Source organism: Vipera ursinii, assembly GCF_947247035.1.
Source record: "Vipera ursinii genome assembly, chromosome: 1".
NCBI classification, from domain to species: Eukaryota; Metazoa; Chordata; class Lepidosauria; order Squamata; family Viperidae; genus Vipera; species Vipera ursinii.
This window is the reverse complement of record NC_139512.1, coordinates 4,043,066-4,065,400: the sequence shown is the minus strand read 5'-3', so window position 1 is coordinate 4,065,400 and position 22,335 is coordinate 4,043,066. Positions and strand designations below refer to the sequence as shown.

General features: G+C 43.5%; 1 protein-coding gene and 1 long non-coding RNA gene across 8 annotated transcripts in view; one reads left to right on the top strand and one right to left on the bottom strand.

Moving 5' to 3' along the window:
• The window catches only part of REXO1 (RNA exonuclease 1 homolog), a 54,316-nt gene that overhangs the window by 15,262 nt on the left and 16,719 nt on the right, over nucleotides 1-22,335 (bottom strand). For all 7 annotated transcript variants that reach the window (XR_014490835.1, XR_014490836.1, XR_014490837.1 and 4 more), the window contains exons 3-9: nucleotides 22,155-22,259; nucleotides 16,238-16,484; nucleotides 8,131-8,288; nucleotides 7,335-7,472; nucleotides 5,726-5,849; nucleotides 4,882-4,995; nucleotides 584-721 (exon numbers count right to left, since the gene is read on the bottom strand). Coding sequence is in view for 2 of the 7 variants with exons in the window: in XM_083349474.1 (XP_083205600.1) it covers nucleotides 584-721; nucleotides 4,882-4,995; nucleotides 5,726-5,849; nucleotides 7,335-7,472; nucleotides 8,131-8,288; nucleotides 16,238-16,484; nucleotides 22,155-22,259 (1,024 nt within the window). In the remaining 5 variants the exon portion in view is untranslated. The remainder of the gene's footprint in view (nucleotides 1-583; nucleotides 722-4,881; nucleotides 4,996-5,725; nucleotides 5,850-7,334; nucleotides 7,473-8,130; nucleotides 8,289-16,237; nucleotides 16,485-22,154; nucleotides 22,260-22,335) is intronic.
• Nucleotides 14,697-22,335, top strand: part of LOC310632811 — a 269,935-nt gene continuing 262,296 nt past the window's right edge. The window contains exon 1 of the long non-coding RNA XR_014490918.1: nucleotides 14,697-14,711. This is a non-coding gene — a long non-coding RNA (uncharacterized lncRNA). The remainder of the gene's footprint in view (nucleotides 14,712-22,335) is intronic.

The window sequence follows — 22,335 nt, the reverse complement described above, 5'->3', positions numbered from 1 at the left end:
GGATGGTCTAAACACCTTGAAACCTAGCCAGAACAGAAAACCTACAAACAGGACAGCCATCTGTAATCTTCTCCTGTTTTTCCTCCTATGTATTCAAACCAACATACTGATCCTTAGATCCAGAGGATTTGCAAGTACACAGAACACTCCAACACAAGGATCCAGGAGACCACAATGGACATCGCATGTCCATCACTGGCATCACTCTGCATTTCTCAATTGTATTTAGTGCAAACGGAAACTCTCACTGTTCACAGCTTGCTCCAGTCTGGTGCTACAGACAGAGTTCTGTCTGAACCTATTTAAAATGTGACCTGCTGTTATAGGAGTTGCAAATTTTCACGGTTTAGCACAGGAACAAAGGGTCTACGTGCAAAAATAAAATAATATCTATAGTAAGTAGCTTCAGAAGATGCTTAAAAGCTCATTAACATCCCATCCACAAGCAGTCAGTGGGGATGTCTGCCTTGAAGGGAATATACTGGCTGAAGGTTCCTTTCCTGACCTCTCTTCTTCTTCCCATTAAACAAAACATCTGAATGGTTCTTAAGAGTCAGAAACTCTCTGGTCCAGCACAACTCACCATCAGTCAATTTCTTCTCCTCCACAGCAAAGACAACAGCCCGGCCAGGTCTCTCGGGACACGGTAACGGGTAGCCATGCTCCTTCAACTCATCCTCTGTCAGCACATATTCTTTGAGCCTTCGGTACAAAGTAGCCCCTGAGAGTGACAAAGGTTAGGAAATGTTTATCTCGCCATTTTCTCTAGCTATTTTCAGACCAATATCATCCACACACCCGGAAACATTCCGGACAGCTTATACAGCAATAAAATGGCAATTGCAGTTGCAAGCAGCATAAAACCACAAGCCAAGGCAGATCTAAGCATCAGGCGGGTGGGGTAAAGTAGGAGAAAATGTGGAGAAGAAACGCTAGGCAGTTTTCTACAAAGACCATCATCAGAACAATCCAGCTGGACTAGGGCCAGGGGTAGGCAGCCTTGGCTCTTTTGTGACTCGTGGACTTCAACTCCCAGAATTCCTGAGCCAGCCATGCTATCCTAGTCCTATCCCTGGACTAGGCCAAGGCCTATGCGTGTTCAGCATTTTGTTCCTTATGGTGGTCATTTCCTCTGGGGTGATGGAGACATATCCCTCTTGCAACTTTGTTCTCCAGATGCATGTATTCTGAGATGGGCTGTCCTCAAGACAGAAATAACCCTAATCGTAACAATGATAACTAAAGATAAGACAGAGTATTATGAAATTTGGGGAAAATTTTACGAGTGGGTGAAAAAAGAGAATATGCTTAAAAGACGGCTAACACTAATTTAGATGGAAGAAAAATGAGGAGATAAGGAGGGAGACCCAGGCGACACAGTATTGCATAACTGGAGGTAGTATAAAAATTTATAGAAGTATACACCGAGAAGGTCAGATTTATAGAAATATTGATGTAATAGAAAATTAATGTTATCATACCTAATATAGATATTGAAAATGTAAAGAGATGTGCTGCTCGGACATCAGCCCTGAATTGTATCGGAAGAGGAATGGGAGGGAAGAAAGGAGAGGAGAGAGGGAAGAGAGTAGAGGAGGGGGAAGGAAGTAGGAAGATTGGAGGGAAAGAGGAGAAGTGGGGAGAAACGGGAGGGGAGTAGTGAGGGAAAGAGGAAAGGAGAGGAGAGGAAGAAGAGGGAAGTAGGAAAGAAAGGAGAAAGGGAGAAAGAAAGTAGAGAAGAGGAAAGAGAGAGAAGGAGGGTGGATGCAGTGAAAGGGGAAATGGATGAGCAGCACCCAAACTTACGTGTATGTATCTATGTATTGCAGTATATTTGTTGACTTGTTTGTGGAAGAAATGGAAAAAAAATATAAATGAATATAAACTAAGAAATAACCCTAATCGTGACAGACCTGTCCTTCGTGAATTTATTTATTTATTTATTATTGGGACTTATATGCCGCCCTATCTCCCGAAGGACTCAGGGCGGCTAACAACAATAAAACACAATAATACAAATGTTAAAAAAGATTAAACTAACAAGCCCCAGTGATAAAATATTAAAAACATTTTCTTTTTAAAAACCCCTATCATCAGTCCAGGTCAGCCTGATGGAAAAGAAATGTTTTGAGGTCGTGACGAAAGGACCGGAGATTTAAAGCTACAGGTAATCCTCCCCTAACAACCGGCTGCTTAGCAACTGTTGGATGGACAGACTTCTCTTCTCCAGCTCTACTTAGGACCTGTTTTCAAAGCTCTGAGGGTTACCCCCTGCCCCGTCCCCTGAATCTTGGGTGCTTAGCAACCAGTAGTAGTATTAGACTTTATTGTCATTCCAACAATATACAGTAGAGTACACAGTGAAACGAAACGACGTTTCCCCAGAACCAAGGTGCTACATCAGACGACAGGAATCAAAAGAAGAGCGGAACAACAAACTACACATAACTCTAAACTAAAAACTTTAAAAAACTACAAATACAAGTATTTATAGTTCCAGTTTCTTCGTGTTGAGAATTCTAATGGCTTGTAGGAAGAAACTGTTACACAATCTGGATGGGCGAGCCCGAATGCTCCTGTACCTCCTTCCAGATGGCAAAAGAGTGAAGAGTGTATACGAGGGGTGTCTGTAATCAGCCACGTTTTTGGCTTTAGGGATGCAACGTGTGATGTAAATATCCATGACGGAGGGAAGAGCAACCCCGATGATCTTCTCTGCCATCCTCACTATTCACTGTAGGGTTTTGCTATCCGAAACGGTGCAGTTTCCAAACCAGGCAGTAATGCAACTGCTCAGGGTGCTCTCAATAGTCCCTCTGTAGAAGATTGTGAGGATGTGTGGTGGAAGCTGTGCCTTCCTCAGTTTCCTCAGAAAGTAAAGACGCTGGTGGGCCTTCCTTGTTATGGAACAGGTGTTGAGGGACCAAGAGAGATTCTCCACCAAATGAACTCCTTTATGGCTGTTGTGCAATATCCAATGGTCACACCATCATAATTTTCAGCAGTTTTGATGTTATTTATTTAGCGTATGGCCCCTGAGCACTTGGACAACTACTAAAATTATGTAGAATTTTTTATCATTATATACTAAGGTACGCATATGATAAAAATATGTGGTCACTGTTGACTTTTGATTTCTGGCACACACACAAAAAAAATTGCCCTTCGGGGTAAATGGGTTCACTTAATGACCGTGATGTTTGCTTAACTGTGACATTCGCTGAACGACTATTGCCAAAAAAAAAAAAGCTTGTAAAATCAGGGTTGATCAAGCGTGACCAATTTAATGACCACAACTTACGCGCCTAATTCTGGGCTCAATTATGGTCGCATGTTGGGAACTACCTCTATATAAGTCTACGGCCGTAACTTTGTCCTTTTGCTCCAACAATTACTATAAAGAATCCAAGATTAATTATGGACTATAGAAAGTACTTTCTTTGTCTCATCTAAATTGCATCTAAATTTCCTTCCATTCAATTTCACTGCATGACCCCTTCGGACAGGGAGAAAAAAAGATCCTCATACCCACATCCTTCATGACAATGCTAGATTTTAAGGGACGCGGTGGCTCAGTGGGTTAGGACACTGAGCTTGTCGATCAGAAGGTCGGCAGTTTGGTGGATCAAATCCTGAGTGCCGCGTAGCAGAGTGAGCGCCTGTTACTCATCCCAGCTTCTGCCCACCTAGCAGTTTGAAAGCACGTAAAAATGCAAGTAGAAAAATAGGTGGGAAGGTAACACAGTGGGAAGGTAACAGCGTTCCGTGCTAGTCATGCCGGCCACATGACCACGGAGACGTCCAAGGACAAGCGCTGGCTCTTTGGCTTTGAAACGGAGATGAGCACCGGCCCCTAGAGTCGGAAACGACTAGCACGCATGTCCGGGGGAACCTTTACCTTTACCTTTTAAATGCCTTAAACATTTTCTCCTGCACTCGCCTTCTCTGTATTCTTATACTTTTCTTGTAAGGAAGGTATTCAAGGCTTTGGGGTTGTTCAATCTGTTTCCTAATGATCCTTAGCAGAGAATTTTCCCTTGTTCATAACTGCTGCACAGTTAACATCACTGAGTTATCTACTACGACCTGGGTTTTGTTGTTTTTTTCTCATTTGGTTAGGGACAGTCAGTGCCCATCAACGTATCTGTGACGTCAGGGTTTTGTACCTGACCGTCATTGTTTTACACAATCCACTCTGTAAGCGAAGAATCATCAAGTACTTTTGCTGATACCAATTTGGGCCAAGGGTAATTTCTCATTAACACTAATAAGCAGCTGCCTACTTGAAGCAAACCTTCTCCTCTTCTCTCTCAACAAGACAGAATGCATTTGCAAAGACATCCCCTTCACAACTTAGGGCCATGCAACTTGAAAGATTATCTTTTCCCCACACAGACCTGGAATACCTTATGTGATTGATTAAAAAAAACATCTTTGTTTTGCTTCAAAGCTACTGTTTTATCCACATTCAAAATGGGCACGGATTAGATCGCTTACAATTTCTGCAATGAATCGTGGAAGTTGTTAACTGGGCAACAGGCTTACTTCGGGATAATTGCACTTTTATCACGAAATGCCCTTCCCTACAGGGTAAATCTGGTCAAACTGAAGAGGGACATTTAGAAGAATCACAGGTGCCATGTATCAACAAACCTCTAAAAAAAGTGACCTCAGCCCATTCTTCTCTACAGCTTTTCCGTGCTCTTTACAGTTTTAAATAGCTCTGAATTGCCTTCCAACACTGATTCTATCAGTTCTCTGGTGTGAAAAACAATCAGGCTACTTCTAAAATCAATCTGAAGGTCTTTAAAACAGACAGAAAGGAATAAAATTTCATCACCGCCACTGTCATTGTGTGCATGACAAAAAGGGGAGACCTACCTGTCAGGTCTTCTAGCCGTAAGCTTGTAGAACGATTAAGTGTATAACTGGTCCTGGCTGCCAGTTTCCCTCCTAGCATAGCTTCATGAGAAACCACTTTTCTGTTGCTGACCTCTGGAAGAAAAAAGACAGATGTCAATGTTAGCAAACATCCTGGGTCAACCACAAATAACATTTCTGAGTCAATGAAAGTTCCGTACAGGTCTCCACACGCTGACTGCTTTAAAAGGTCAAGACCAATATACTATGAATTAAGCTCAGAAAATGATCACAGGAGCCAGAATTATTTTGAGGTTAACATCATACAACCCCTTTGCCAATGTACTAAATCAGGGGTCCCCAAACTTGGCCACTTTAAGACCTGTGGACTTCAACTCCCAGAATTCCCCAGTCAGCATGGCTGGCTAGGGGATTCTGGGAGTCGAAGTCCACAGGTTTTAAAGTGGCCAAGGTTGGGGACCCCTGTACTAAATAACATTTGTAATAGCAGCAGTTTGTGGGCAAGACTGGGACTGAGGTATGGCACAAGAGTACAGTGCAACCAGTTAATTGTGTTTGCACAGATGTTATTCGGCTGGCAAAGAGGCGTATTATGAAAGTTTTGCCCACAGAATTATGCTCCGTTGGCTTACCCAATCTACTGTGCAAATCTGAAGTGTGTTTTGTTAAAGATACTCTACATGTTTAGAAATGGAGGCTTAAGTGTATGTTGTTGTTGTTAGCTGCGAAGTCGTGTCCGACCCATCGCGACCCTATGGACAACGTGTATAAGGAAAGAATAAAACGAAGTGTAAAATAGCAAAGAAGCTTCAGTCTGAAAGTGAGAAGTAAAGTGTGTACATACTCTGAACCTCCTGGGAAGGGCTGGGCAAAAGAGTCCTCAGCTTCTTCAAAGTGTTTACCGCCACATTCAGGTAGATGTTGCGGCTGGTGCTTCGCTCATACACCACCTTCTCCTCAGCAAGAGCCTGTGAACACCATTCCCACCATCAGCATTTTTGAATTTCAATATACCAAATGAAATTGCTAAGGCAGGAAGTAGGAGACTAGAGAGAACTATTGTGTTAACATGTATCAGGTGGCTTCCAGTGCCCCCAGGAGTATGGTCAAATAGTCATCAACAAGGATAAGCAGGAAGAAAAAGGCAAGTTTCTACAATTAGTCCTTGACTTACAGCCACTCGTTTAGCAACTGTTCAAAGTTATAATGGCACTGAAGAGTCACTTATGCCCATTTTTCACATTTAAGATCATTGCAGCATCCCTGATCAAAATCCAGACACTTGGTGACTGGTTCACAGTTGCAGTGTCCTGGTGTCATACGATCCCCTTCTGCAGCCTTCCGACAAAGTCAGGTTCACATAACAATTGTGTTACTAACAACTGACGTGATTCACTGAACAACTAGGCAAGAAATGTCATGTTGTTGTTGTTAGCTGCGAAGTGGTGTCCGACCCATCGCAACCCCATGGACAATGTTCCTCCAGGCCTTCCTGTCCTCTACCATCTTCTGGAGTCCATTTAGGCTCACGCCTACTGCTTCAGTGACTCCATCCAGCCACCTCATTCTCTGTCGTCCCCTTCTTCTCTTGCCCTCAATCTTTCCCAGCATTAGGCTCTTCTCCAGTGAGTCCTTCCTTCTCATTAGGTGGCCAAAGTGTTTGAGTTTCAACTTCAGGATCTGGCCTTCTAAAGAGCAGTCAGGGTTGATCTCCTCTAAGACTGACCAGTTTGATCGCCTTGCAGTCCAAGAGACTCGCAGGAGTCTTCTCCAGCACCATAGTTCAAAGGCCTCAATTCTTTGGTGCTCAGCTTTTCTTATGGTCCAACTTTCACAGCCATACATTGCAACTGGGAAGACCATAGCCTTGACTATACGCACTTTTGTTGGCAGGGTGATGTCTTTGCTTTTTAGATTTGCCATGGCTTTCCTGCCCAGGAGCAAGTGTCTTTTAATTTCTTGGCTGCAGTCCCCATCTGTGGTGATGTTGGAGCCCAGGAAAATAACATCTGCCACTACCTCTATTTCTTCCCCATCTATTTGCCAGGAATTGAGAGGCCCGGATGCCATGATCTTGGTTTTCTTAATGTTAAGTTTATGTCATACGATGGGGCAAAACTCTCTTAACAAGTGTCTTGCTTAGCAATGCAAATTTTGGGTTCAATAGTGGTCGTAACCTGAGGACTAGCTATGTTTGTAACATAGGGAACAGTACTTTCAGAACTAAGGTAAGATATATAGACTTGTGACTCTCTTACTATTCAAACAGGAAGCTCAACATTGGGCTGGCTGTCTTAACTTTGAACATGCAAATGTGTTTGCTCAGTGAACTTTTTTTTTTAACGTGATTCAATCCCTCCATCATTTGGGCCTACAGTTAAAGAAGCGCAAACTATGAGAGTTCAAATATGCCCAAGCATTCCTCCTATTGTTACCATTACAAATACACAAACCTTGTCAAACGCTCCCTGCTGTGAGGGGCAGAACTTCAAGCACTCATCAATGAAGAGGTTGAGGTACCTCTGACGGATGTTGGTGGGAACTTTGGCACCATATTCTGTGGGAATAACTGGCCTTTTCAAGGATGTGCTCTATGGAACATGGAAAGGGGGAAGAAAATAAGCTATTTTGATAGCACAGTTACTACAGTGCTTTTCCTGTCTCTGATTTGTTCTTCTACTAAGCTATATATGAGCTATGAGCTACCTATGGTCTAATAGCCAACTTTCTGCAGCATCCAACAGCCCACAAGATCATACTCCTGAGATTCAGTGTGAGTCAAATAATTTTTCCCCCCAAACAACACTAGAAACAATCTGAATAAAAATTAGGGGTCCTTGGTGGTCTCTTGAGCTTGACTGTTCTCTTACAGATGTTTCATTACATCTACTAGCACTGCTGATGTTACCTAGTTTAGGTAATGAAACCTCTGCAAGAACACAACCAAACTCAAGAGAGCACCAAGGAACCCTCATTTCAACCCTGAGCTACAATTATTCTCCTTTACTGGTATTTCCCAAATTATCCAAAATTCTGCCTAGGAATACCATTTATATACAAAATACCATTTATATACAAAGCTGGACTAGAAATCCTAGAAGAAACAAAAGGAAGCACAATCTTGCACAAGCGTTTAACCTCAACACTCTTTGACTTCCAAACGTTAGAGGCTAAAATTGCATGCAGGGGAATGTTTCATGCGCTCAACTTGAAAAGTTAACTACGAAGCATATACTGGCAATTCATCACCTGCAGAGTGGGAGTATGGGCTATCCTTTTTGGGACACTTGTGGTAGTTGTTTTAGATACCATCCCAGTCAGTGTTCGAGCTTTCAATACTGGAGCATCAACACCATTGGAAGAGGCCACACTTGCGGGTGGAATGATCTTCTTAACGTTTCCAGGAACTGAAAGGGTGCACACACAAAAAAGAGAATATTCAGAAGTAGGGCGAAACTCTGACAAGTCTTAGAATTATGTAAGTCATGGAAAGGATGAGGACTGACCTACCCACTTCACGTAGACCATTTAGGGCAGAGGCATCCAACCGTGGCATCTTTAAGGCTTGTGGACTTCAATTCCCAGAATTGAATGGCATTCTGGGAGTTGCAGTCCACAAGTCTTATAGTTACCAAGGCTGGACACACCTGATTTAGGGAGAGTTGAGAAGAAGAATGGAGCAAATGTCGAAAACCCGCTCCTGAATCTCTTAGAAGTCTTTGCTCATCTTTGCTACTAAATTTGGTAACTGAAGTTCTCTAAGTCATCCGGAAGGGGCCACGTTAATGCCGTCTGAACTAGTCACACCTTGTTCAGATACAGCTGCCACTCAATGCAAGGAAACAATCAAGCTTACCATCTAGCCCAGATTTGTTCTGCTCTAGCTCTTCAGGTATCCCAGGTAGGTTATTACTTTACTTCCTGTTTTACATGTTTTTGTTATCATTTCACCCTGTTTAGTGAGATCTATGAACTCTGGAAAAGGTCTCAGCATTGATAAGGTGTGAACATGTAAAAACATAAATAAATAAAAAAGTTCCTGGCTTGCATATTTGCTACTTGTTGCTGGATTACAGAGACTGAGGGAAAGAGAGACGAAACAAAAAAGGATACACCAGACTAAAGGCACTAATGGAATGATAAAAGGCGTAATTATCTAGCCATGGGTTAATACAAGGGCAATTCGGAAATAAACCTCCATTTGGTTATCAACGACAGACACTCACAGATACAGAACTTTTATTATACACATTAGAAAACTACAACATTACGGACTTCAGTTTTGCGCCATAGCGGCACGGTTGAGGGATTGCAGAGCTCCACACCCCACGGTTGGTTTTGCCCTGCCAGGAGACCCTAAATGGGTTTAAAGTTGCCCAAGAGAGGTGATAAAGAAGGAGGGCCCCCTCCATGGATCATGGAAAGACAGCGGTCAATCTATTTAATCCGGGGGAAGCCCTGCAACCTGACAGGAAAAAAGTTAGCTGCACACCAGGGACTAGCCTAAACTACCAGCGGCCAAAGTCCAAAACTACTAACTAGAACAACCGTGAACAGCGTGCTTGGATTTGGGTGAGAATATCAATCTTCTCTCTCCTATTTTGTAACTGATTTCCTGGAAAAGGTCCCCCAAAAGCAAAATTTCCTCCGAAAGTGAGAAGGGAGGGGACCACACCCTCACACCTTCCATAGACCGAAGCGGTGATTTAATTTTTATGGGGGACAGAAATATATTGCAATGAACTTAATAATAGTACAGTCTGGATAAATCTGAAAATTATGACTTTAAGACTTTACAACTGAAAGAGTATTGATGAAATTACAAGGAAATAACTCTTTGCTTTAAAAGTTGGAAAATGAATAGCCACTGACAGCTAGTGGAGGATTAGATCAGACATGTCAAACTCGCGATGTCAAGTGATGTCGCGCAACATATTGGAGTCTTTTTGCCATTGCCGGCAATGGGGTGGGCGCAGCTTCCGGATGACGCGTCTGGCCCGTGGGCCGGCAGTTTGACACCCCTGTATTAGAGCATAGAACAAAAGCTGCATTGAGTCAGAAATTGGAAAGACACCCAGAAATAAAGAACAACTTGTTCCTTTGAACCTCAGTGGCTTCTCACCAAATAGAGAACAGCTGGGAACAGAGGAAAGAAAACACACTGGGCTACCTACTACAGCAGGGGTGTCAAACTGCTGGCCCACAAGCCAGATGCGTCATGGCAAAAACACGCCCACCCCATTGCCGGCAATGGAAAAAAAGTCGCAATGTCTCACAACACGTCATGTGACGTTGCAACTTTGACACCCCTGTACTACAGAGTGAGAACTATATTTGTTTTAAAAACAGATGACTTTGGGATTATAAATACTTACTGAGCTGTGATCTCTAAGCTCAAGAATTGTTTGCAGAGAAAGAAAAACCTTGACTTTTGGCTAATCTTCTAGGGGGGAAATTTACTGGAAAGCTCCTAGGTGGTTAAACATTCTAGACTGTAAATTTGACTGGCTGATAATTGTAAGACCCCTGAATAGAAAAACTATGATAAAATACTGCTTTTAGCGATGCTTTGATAATTGGAAATGCATTGGATTATAAAAACCATATATAAAGACAAGAACTATATAAAATTTGGTTGTTTGGACTTTAAGATTGTCTAGTTTGACAAGGCTAATTACAGAGACTATGGTCCGAGTGAAGAAGGAGAGTGCAAAAGTTGGCTTGAAACTTAACATTAAGAAAACCAAGATCATAGCATCCAGCCCTCTCAATTCCTGGCAAATAGATGGGGAAGAAATGGAGGTAGTGACAGATTTTATTTTCCTTGGTTCCAACATCACCACAGATGGGGACTGCAGCCAAGAAATTAAAAGACGCTTGCTCCTGGGCAGGAAAGCCATGGCAAATCTAGACAGCACACTAAAAAGCAGAGACATCACCCTGCCAACAAAAGTGCGTCTAGTCAAGGCTATGGTCTTCCCAGTTGCAATGTATGGCTGTGAAAGTTGAACCATAACAAAAGCTGAGCACCAAAGAATTGAGGCCTTTGAACTATGGTGCTGGAGAAGACTCCTGCGAGTCCCTTGGACTGCAAGGCAATCAAACTGGTCAGTCCTAGAGGAAATCAACCCTGACTGCTCTTTAGAAGGCCAGATCCTGAAGCTGAAACTCAAATACTTTGGCCACCTAATAAGAAGGAAGGACTCACTGGAGAAGAGCCTAATGCTGGGAAAGGTTGAGGGCAAGAGAAGAAGGGGACGACAGAGAATGAGGTGGCTGGATGGAGTCACTGAAGCAGTAGGCGTGAGCTTAAATGGACTCCAAGAGATGGTAGAGGACAGGAAGGCCTGGAGGAATGTTGTCCATGGGGTCTTGATGGGTCAGACACCACTTCACAACTAACAATAACAACAATGGTACCAATGAAAGACTGTCGAGAGGGGGGAGATAAAGTGGATGTTACATTCCTATCTAAAAGTGGTAGGAAACCACACCTAATATCTCCTTCTGAAGGCCCTAGCCTGGAACATCAGAGACCTGCAGGAGCAATACTTCAAGACAAGGCAAATATTTTTCAAGAGGAAATTTATGCAATGGTGTGACAGATTCAAATGACAATAGTTTCAAATCATGATGAGATTAAAAACAACTTTGACAACATAAATGAGCACATCTTCAACTTAAACCTACAATTTAAAAAACAGCAACAAAGAATGAACAAACAAACCAGATAACAGAATACAAACTAGAGGACAGTGACCCAAAGAGGAAAGCTACAAATGAAGAGAACCACAGTCTAATACAAACAAAAGAAAACTTGCAAGATTTTGCCACAACAATGGAAGTGGAAAAGATATATTTTTTAGGACTTCAAAATAAACTTCAAGATTGGAAAGAAGATCTAACAAAATGGATTATAGAGTAGCCAGGAGAATTATTAGAGCCTGGGAGACAAAAAACACACATCCTACCTAATTTGTCTTTTTTATTCTATTCCCAACAACGTTCACAAAAATACAGGAAGAATCCCCTGGCTACTTCGCAAAAGAAGGCTAGAGTTAGATTCAAGAGATTTGATGTGACTTACCAGATGGACTATTATACGATTAAACACTTATTTGAATATGGTTAAAAGAATAAATAAATTATGGGTACAAAGGGGCCCTCAGCAAGAGGGATAAGATATATAAGTAGTATAGTAGCCTTTATAATATATGAAATATAAAAATATTGAAATGGTATATGTGAATGAAAAGTTTGGATATTTAAAGGTTTGAATACAGACGGGAAATTAAGCTTAAATAAGAATCTTGAAAACAGGATAGTGACTTAATAAGATGACTTTTATAAATACAATTGAAACATAAAGGTAAAGGTAAAGGTTCCCCCGCACATGCGTGCTAGTCGTTTCCGACTCTAGGGGCCGGTGCTCATCTCCGTTTCAAAGCCGAAGAGCCAGCGCTTGTCCGAGGACGTCTCCGTGGTCATGTGGCCGGCATGACTAGATGCCAAAGGCACACGGAACACTGTTACCTTCCCACCGCAGTGGTTCCTATTTTTCTACTTGCATTTTTACATGCTTTCGAACTGCTAGGTTGGCAGAAGCTGGGATGAGTAACAGACGCTCACTCTGCTACGCGGCACTCGGGATTCGACCCACCAAACTGCCGACCTTCTGATCGACAAGCTCAGCGTCCTAACCCACTGAGCCACCGCTTATGAAACATAAGCGGAGCAGAAAAGATAATAATAATAATAAGTTGGAAGGGACCTTGGAGGTCATCTAGTCCAACCCCCTGCTCAGGCAGGAAACCCTATACCATTTCAGACAAATGGCTGGCCAGTCTCTTCTTAAAAACTTCCAGTGTTGGAGCATTCACCACTTCTGGAGGCTGATGTTATTTGTACAAACACAAGAAAAATGTTTATATGACTTCCGTGTGGCGCTTCAGCAGCGAGGACGGTCGGATTCGACCGCCGGCCCTTCGATCCCGTTGAAGCGGCGGAATAGCCGACGATCAGCTGTTCCGCCGCTCGAAAGCCCTTCTCCTTGGGCAAAGAGAGGAGGGGGAGCTTCCAGGTAGGGGTAGAGCTCCCCTAGAGCCCCAGAACATTTGTTCTGGGGCATGCTCTAAACCAGACATGTCAAACACAAGGCCCAGGGGCCAGATCCGGCCCGCGAAGTGGTTTCATGCAGCCCGCGAAGCCATCCTGGAAACAGTGAGGGAATGGCCCCCACTGCCTTGGCCCTGGCCCAGAGACCCTCCTTCTGCCAGAGACCCTCAGATCTGTCCCACTCCTGCCCAGGCCCCCATAGGCACCCTTGATGCGAACGATGTAGAGCTGGCCATGCCCACCCAGTAGGCCATATGCACTCTAGCCACACCCACCCAGTAGGCCACACCCTCCCAGGCCACACCCACACGGCCCCCTGAGGGCAACCCCAATGCTGATGCGGCCCTCAATGAAATTGAGTTTGACACCCCTGCTCTAAACGATACCTTAAAAATTCAGTCTGAAAAAATATTTGAGGTGGAGGCAGAATTTATTGTAAAGGAGAGCAAGAAAATAAGGGAGGATACTTTGATGGCACTTCAAGTGTTTTCAGGCTGTATCGAGAATCCGGATGAATGTGTGGAAGAAGTGAAACAAAATAATCTGATGCTGGAGGCTAAAATGGGTGAAGTGGAGAATAAAATGGAAAAACTTGAAGATGAAATGATGATGATGCAATATAGAGATATGGAATTCGCCTTGAGGATCAGAGGCTTGAAAGAAAATCTGCAGGAGAATCTGGAAGAGATGTTGGTGGATGCCCTGGCGCCTATTTTGGGGTTTCAACTTGAGGATTTTTTTGGGAAGACAGATAAAGTATTTCGTGTTAATTCTTGGATTGCTAAACAAAGGAAACTGTCAAGGGATGTGCTTGTGTATTTTACAAAGATTAGAAATGAGATCATTCAAATCCCTTATAATAAAAGACTTAAAGTGGCTAATCAGGAGGTTTTGATTCTGAAAGAGATTCCTCCAAGAATTTTGAGAAAAAGGAAAGAATTTTTCTTTCTGACAGATGAATTAAAGAAACAGCTTCGGTTCAGGTGGGAGATACCATCGGGGATTGTGGTGAATTATTCTGGAGAAAGATATTGTCTTAATACAGTAGGGAAGGCACGTGATTTTTATTCTAATGTATTGAAAGCAGGCTTACCGTCATCCTCAGAAGTCAAAAAAGGAAAGGAAGAAGGAGAGCGACAGTTACAAGAAATAGTTTCAGAAGCTGTGCAATCCTTGGTTTTATTTAAAAATCTTAAGATTCAAAGAATGACACGGGCTGCATTTAGATTTAAGGAATAATAATAATAATAACAGTAGAGATTAATGGAGGACTTTGATAGAAATAAGATTTAGAAATGGAACTTGTTAAAAGATTGTAGGATAATCAAGATCTAATAATGGTGGATATTTGGGGATGGTATTTACAGTAGATCTTAAAAATTAGTATGTATTTAAATTGTTAGTCTAAATGTTGAAGATGTGGTTGTGCTGATGCAATGTATTATTATGTATGGTTGAATTGTAAAAGATTACAATTTTAAAAGTTAAAGTAATTTAGTGGAATATGTAAGATCTTTAAGATATTGGAAGAAGGCTGATTTGTTTATTATAGAAGAATGGATTTTGAAAGTTTTGAATAAGATAGAAATGGTAGAATTTGGAATATGTGAAGAATATTAATTTAATATTAATATTAACTTAATTTAATTTAATTTTAATTTTATATTGTATTGTTTTTAAATTTTGCCTTGTAAACCACCCTGAGTCCTTTGGGAGTAGGGCGGTATATAAACCGAATTAATAAATAAATAAATAAATAATATTTGTAATGGAGATATATTATGATGTTTAAGGAGAGTTAAAGCGCGACTGGATTTAAAGTGTAGTTATAGTTAGTATATTTTAGATTAAGATTGTGAAAATAATACCCTGTATTCTGCTTTGGGAAGTTGGGGGGGCTGGGGGAGGTAGGGGTATTGGGTGGGTTAGGGTATAGGTTAGTGGTGGGGGGGATGGGGTTTATGTTCAAAAATGTACTTTAAAACTTTTTAATAAAAAAAGAAAAATGTTTATATCAAACCTTGTATGTATTGAAAGTATTAAGAATTACATTTGCTTAACGTTGATAAAAGGAGAACACTATTGGAAGAAGAGAAGATATATCTTTAATTAATAGATTATGGAATTATAGAAATTATTATTGTTTTTTAAATATATGAACCCAGACAACACACTGTTTACTAAGCACTCAATAAAATAAGTTAAAATAAAGAAGAAAACTACAACATTACATTACTTTTCAACTTAATCGCCATTCAAATTGAGGCACTTGTCTTAATGTCTTTCAAGGTTTGAAATTCCTTAGTAGTAGTCGCTCGGTGCCAAAACGTGGCTATGGGGGGAGGGGGGTGTGATCAAAAATTTCCCAATGGAACTGCTTCAAAAGTTCTTGGGTGTGTCTAGTGGTGTGTGGGCAACCATTATCGTGAACCAACACCACACCAGAAGTGGTGCCATAGAAAATCCCGCCAAATGTGAGGATGCCAAAGGAGTACTGCTAGTGAAGTTCGTGGAGCGTGGTTCGCCCATCAATTCAGACGTCTACTGTGAAACGTTACGAAAACTCAAGACAAGCCATCTATAACAAGCGTTGGGGCATGCTGGTGTGGTGTTGGTTCACGATAATGCTCATCCGCACACACACCCTATAGCCCAGATTTGGCACCGAGCGGCTACTACTAAGGAATTTCAAACCTTGTAAAACGTTATGACAAGTGCCTCAATTTGTATGGCGATTATGTCGAAAAGTAATGTAATGTAAGTTTTTCTAATGTGTATAATAAAAAGTTCTGTACCTGCGAGTGTCTGTCATTGGTAACCAAACAGAGGTTTATTTCCAAATTGCCCTCATACCTTTACCAAACTGATACAAAGAACCTGGTCTTGCCACCTAGGGAACTTTATGAGTAGAGACTGTATACTGGCTCCAAACGGAATTAAAAATATCCAAATATAAAGAGAAATCCAAAGACAGCACAGGAGTAAAAGTTAGCTTCCTTCTTGTTTCGCTACTGAGCTGCGAATCTCTGAATGTGTGAGCAACATGAATTTGGGGTTTCTTTATTGAGAGAGGTGTAGCATCTGCGTGGCCTTCCTCCTATTTCCCTTCAGACTGCTCAGCTGATGCAAGATCCCCTTCAGCAGGTGAGAGGATGAGGACACGCTGCCTTGCTTCTCCTGAAAGAAAGAAAAATTCTTCTGCAAGAAAAACAACAACAACAACCCAGAAACATTCACTTGCCCAACTTGGAAACTGCCGAAAGAGCTGCACTGGGCACGTGAGCAATTCGCTTCCTTTCTCCTTTGTGCATAACAATGGAAGTTCTTCGAGGTGCCACCGGCAACTTTGTGGTCGGCAGGGGTTGCTGTGGCCGCTGCTGGGCCAGCTGCGCTGCCTGCTTTTGTGCTAGCTGAATCCTCTGGTAGCAGACCTCCTGGGCAGTTGGGGGCCGGTAAGGCCGGACCACCGGCTTGCTTGGGACTTCAACCTGAAAAGGAAATAAGTGTAGGGACGCTGGTTTGCATGATAAAGCAGAAACCTGTCACAGGCGGAATTCAGATCCACAAATCTTGGATGTAAGTCAAACTGGCAAAGGTATGGGTCAGAACGATTGGCCTTACCAATCCTGAGCACATGATTCACTCACACAAGACAAAACCCAAGCAAAGAGGATTTGAAGACAGTGCAAAAAATGTTCTATCTACACAATTTGGGACATATTTGTTCACCTGTGATGTTTTCATACTGAAGACAGGTGCTGAACCTACATACACCTTTGCAAAAGGGTGTGGGAAGGGCAGATGTGCTAAGAACTTGCAAATATTTGAGTTTCAGAATTTCCAATCCATTTCACAGGAGTCCTTTTTTCCCCTTGCTCTGCAACAGCGCTTAATGGACAGATGGAAGGAACACGTATGACTTGTGAAAACAAAGAGCCCATTGATGTTCCAGAAGAGGCTAAGGTCTGCACACGCGTGCACGCACATACACACACCTAAAGATCCAGCAGCTAGAATCTCCTTACTTCATTTTGTTTTAAAAAGATCTGTTTTCAACCGGCAAACCGAAAAATGTAGATAACATTTTTTTTAAAGAGGACGGAAGCTAGAAATAATTTCTGCAAAGAAAGGAATAGTTTAAATACTTATAGGAAATGCAACATCTATATGTCCCATTAACAATCTCAGAAATTTAAAGGTAAATACTCTGAAAAATACTGGTGGTGATCTAAACCAGGGCTTTTCACCCGGTGGTACGCGAGCACCTGGCTGGTGGTACGCGACGTCGCCTTCCTCCCCCCCGCCTCCCCCCCACTCCTTCCCAGCTCACTTGCTGCCGGAAAACATGCTGCTTGGCGGCGGCCTGCAGGAACCTACCAGGGCACGCGAAGAGCACAGGTGCCGAGCGAGGCCCCACCCTCCCCTGGGACTCATTGTGCTACAGCAACCGGACTGAACTCTTCTTGTGCAGGATCTGTGTCGTCCTTCCCCCAAAAGGAAGCACGAGCCTGAAGGGGACAGAGCCATCCACTCCCTCTGCAGGTAGGTTTTTGCGTCCGCTCGCGTCCATCTTTTTTTCCTCCCCCCTCCGCACAAGCTTGCAATACCCCTCACGGCCCTCACGTTGCCTCCCTCCCTCCCGGGGCTCGAGAGTTTTCCCCCTCTCCTCTTCCCGATGTGCCCGGCTTTACGGAGGGGAAAGCAAAGCGGCCAGACGGTGCGCGCCCTCCCTGAGGACTCATCCTGCGGCAGCAGGTGGGAATCGAGGCCCACGTTTGTTTTCCTGTTGCGCGCCAGGGCAGGCAAAGCCATCAGAACGCAAGTGTGGAGGGAAAAACACACTCGCCTGACTTCCCCCCCCCACTGTTGGCGACTCTGTACAGCTGGCGCCGACCTGCGCCAACTGGAGCCCGTCAGTGGAGGTCCCCAGCTGATCAGCGCCCCCGGATGCGGCCTCCCAGGAGCACAGCGTTGCGCCAACCCAGTAGGACCTCTGGTGACTCCATACGGCTGGCCCCGACCTCCACAAATGGAAAGCGAGGGAGATTGCCAGGGCTGCGAATCGGCGCGTGCTAAGGAACGCTGATCTCACGCTCCTGCGCATCCCAATTGCTTGCCTTGCAGCAAAGTGCAGGAGCATGAGATCAACATTTCTCAGCACGCGCTGATTTGCGCTCCTGGCAATCTCCCTCACTTTCCACTTCCGGAGGTCGGGACCAGCCACACACAGTTGCCTGAGGTCCCAGCGAATCGGCGCGTGCTGAGAAACGCTGATCTCACGCTCCTGCACATCCCGATTGCTTGCAGAAAGCAAGCTGTTGCTTGGGACAATAGTCCTCCTAAGCAAGGAGCTAAGTTGTAAAAAAGCAGTAGTATTGTTTCTGTGATCCCTGTCTTTGCTAGTTATCTGTTTAGGTACAGCCATTTAAAGGGAAAAAAGATGAGTTAAAATCATAACCACACTGAAATTCATTTCTGAGCATAGATAGATTGCTTTCCTCATCTACCGACCACTTGCCATGGCAGCTTATCACTGGAGGAAAAAAAGTAAGGTTCTCTTTTCAGACAGACAGTTCCTACATTCCCACAGTCCCCAAAAGCATTCTCTTAAAAAAAAAAAAGGCAAGCACTTGCTCCATCCTACTGGACACCTCTCTGAGAACACAAGCTTTGAAATATTGAAACACAGAACTTGACAGGAAGCTTTATGATAGTAACAAGTCATCACCAATGATTTCAGTCAGAAAGTTATTGAGAACTGTGTTATAGCCAGTATTTACTGGCCTCACTTAAGAAGCAACCTCAAGCTCCCAGAGAAGGGAGTGAGGAGGGGAGGGAGGGAGGAGGGGAGGGAGGGAGGTGGAGGGAAGGGAGAAAGCGGAGGAGGGCACCCACCCCAGTCCCACTCCCCTCCCCCAGAGACCCATGGATTCCCCCACACAGACATCCTTAAACCTGAGTGATGAGCTGTTTCCCCCGCCACGTCAGCCATTGACTTCACTTGTCAAAAAGTTGCAAAAGGTGATCACATGACTCTGGGACACTGTGACCGTCATAAGTATGAATCAGTCGCCAAGCATCCGAATGTAAATCACATGACCTTGGGGATGCTGCAACAGTCATAAGTGTGAAAAATGGTCATTAAGTCACTTTTTTCAGTGCCGTTGTAACTTCGAACAGTTGTTGTTGTTAGTTGCGAAGTCGTGTCCGACCCATCGCGACCCTATGGACAATGTTCCTCCAGGCTTTCCTGTCCTCTGCCATCTTCTGGAGTCCATTTAAGCTCACGCCTACTGCTTCAGTGACTCCATCCAGCCACCTCATTCTCTGTCGTCCCTTCTTCTCTTGCCCTCAACCTTTCCCAGCATTAGGCTCTTCTCCAGTGAGTCCTTCCTTCTCATTAGGTGGCCAAAGTATTTGAGTTTTAGCTTCAGGATCTGGCCTTCTAAAGAGCAGTCAGGGTTGATCTCCTCTAGGACTGACCGGTTTGATCGCCTTGCAGTCCAAGGGACTCGCAGGAGTCTTCTCCAGCACCAGAGTTCAAAGGCCTCAATTCTTTTGCGTTCAGCCTTTCTTATGGTCCAACTTTCACTGCCATACATTGCAACTGGGAAGACCATAGCCTTGACTAGACGCACTTTTGTTGACAGGGTGATGTCTCTGCTTTTTAGTGTGCTGTCTAGATTTGCCATGGCTTTCCTCCCGAGGAGCAAACGTCTTTTAATTTCTTGACTACAGTCCCCATCTGCAGTGATCTTGGAGCCCAGGAAAATAAAATCTGTCACTACCTCCATTTCTTCCCCATCTATTTGCCAGGAATTGAGAGGGCCGGATGCCATGATCTTGGTTTTCTTAATGTTTAGTTTCAACCCAACTTTTGCACTCTCCTTCACTCGCAACAAGAGACTCTTCAGTTCCTCTTCACTTTCTGCCATTAGAGTGGTATCATCTGCATATCTTAGGTTGTTGATATTTCTTCCAGCAATCTTAATTCCAACTTTTGATTCATCGAACAGTTACTAAGCGAATTGTTGTAAATCGAGGACTACCTGTACTTTATCATTTTTTTAACTTTTTTTTTTTGTAACATTTTTGACACCTTGCTGGGCGAGTGGTGGTACTCAGATGTGGCCATATCCTAAACGTGGTACAATGGGTGAAAAGGTTGAAAAGCCCTGATCTCAATCAGGACTTTTCAACCTTTTCACAGATTGTACCCCTTTTAGGACATGACAATGTTCGAGTACCACCAGTGCTTAGCAAGGTGTCAAAAACTTGATAACGGGGGGGAAAAAGGGTGGGATTTTGGGTTTTACTGATTAGATTCATTTGTTGTTATAGAAATGGCTAGTTTATACTATTATGGAAAAGTAAAAAGTTGAGGTTCGATGTTAAGGCTTCATTCTACTACAGGGGTCTTCAAACTCAGCCCTTTTATGACTCATGGACTTCAACTCCCAGAATTCCTCAGCCAGCATGCCTGGGAATTGGACGCCTCTGCCCTAAATGGTCTACCAGAAGTGGGTAGCTCAATCCTCATCCTTTCCATGACTTAACATAATTCTAAGACTTTCTGGGAGTTGAAGTCCATGAGTCATAAAAGGGCCAAGTTTGAAGACCCCTGTTCGACTACAACAGAGGAAGTTGGAAGTCAATGCCTTTTCTTTTCCCCTCCTCCCCCTCACTTTTTCCCTTCTTCCTCCCCACTGTGTGCTACTACTCGCTTTTCTATTTTTTGTATTTTATTCCATAATCTAATAAAATGTTACAAACGTAAAAAAAAGGAAAAAAGTACCAGTTTTAATTTCTAAACTGGCGGTTCCTTTGCTCTCAGGCCATGCAGAGGACCACCCCACCACCCCCCGGCAGCGCAGGCTGCATGGGTGAAACAGTTATGTTTATGTTTATGCTTATTGGACTTATATACCGCCCTTCTCCGGTAGGACTCAGGGCGGTTCACAAGGTATTTAAAATAACAATACAAATTACAAAAGTTAAGAACAATTAAAATAATTAAATTTAGTCCTTGAATAAAATAAAACCCCTGTTAAACTCCAATTAAAACCCCATTAAAATAAAATTACAATTAAAATTCTCAGTCCTGGCTGGAAAGCTCAAAGAGCCAGGTCTTCAGGTCCCGGCGGAATGAACGGAGGTCAGGGGCAGTCCTGAGCTCTACGGGCAGCTGGTTCCAAAGGGCAGGCGCACCCACAGAGAAGGCCCTCCCCCTGGGTGTTATCCGCCGGCAATCTTTTGCCGGCGGCACCCTGAGAAGGCCCTCCCTGTGGGAGCGCACTGGACGAAGGGAACTTGATGCTGGCAGCAGGTGTGTTCCCTCAAATATCCCGGACCCAAGCCATTTAGGGCTTTATAGGTCATCACCAGCACCTTGAATCTCACTCGGAGGGCAACCGGAAGCCAATGCAGCTCGCGGAGCAGAGGTATTACACGGGAGTATCGGGAAACCCCCATCACAACTCGCGCGGCTGCATTCTGCACCAGCTGAAGCCTCCGAGTGGTCCTCAAGGGCAGCCCCATGTAGAGAGTGTTGCAGTAGTCCAACCGGGAGGTCACGAGCGCATGAGTGACTGTGCGTAGGGCATCTCGGTCCAGATAGGGCCGCAACTGGTGCACCAGGCAAACCTGGGCAAAGGCCCCCCTGGTCACGGCTCCTGGGCAAAGGCCCCCTGGTCACGGTTATTAAGGAGCAAGGGAATTCCCTGCTTCTACATTAGCTGGGATCTTCAATATTTATATGCGAATGTTATGTACAAAAAGTTAGATTCTCTTTTATGTTCTCCATATCTTACGGCAACAGGAATACGAAGAAAATGAAAAGCTACACATTTAGGATCACCTTGAAAGTTCCAAAGCTATTTCTAGAATCTCACATACTAGAAACAAGTATAAGCCAGACAGCCTTAAAGATGTCCTGAGTCCTGACTGTAGCACGTATCTAAAAAACATAAATGCAAACACAGAGGTGTACATTTTCAACGCCTGAGGGAATCAACAGGATCTCGGTTTCAACACTGCATTCACAACCTCATATTACTTGGCTGGATGTAATAATATGCCAAAAATCTCATCAGCAAGAATAGAGAAGTTCAAGACTGCATCACAGACAAGCTTCTGATGCCATTTCGAGATCTACTTACATGTCCTTGCTTTGTTACATGAGAAATCCTCCTTTTTTGTCCAGGAAAGAGTGTGGTTAAACTGTCTTCCGTCAACTTTTCTTCACCCCCTTCCTCTTTTGATAGCTAAAGGGGAAAAAAGAAGAGAGAGAGAAAAGTAAATTTCCAAAGTAACAGGAGGTTTGATGTTGGTTTGTGTATC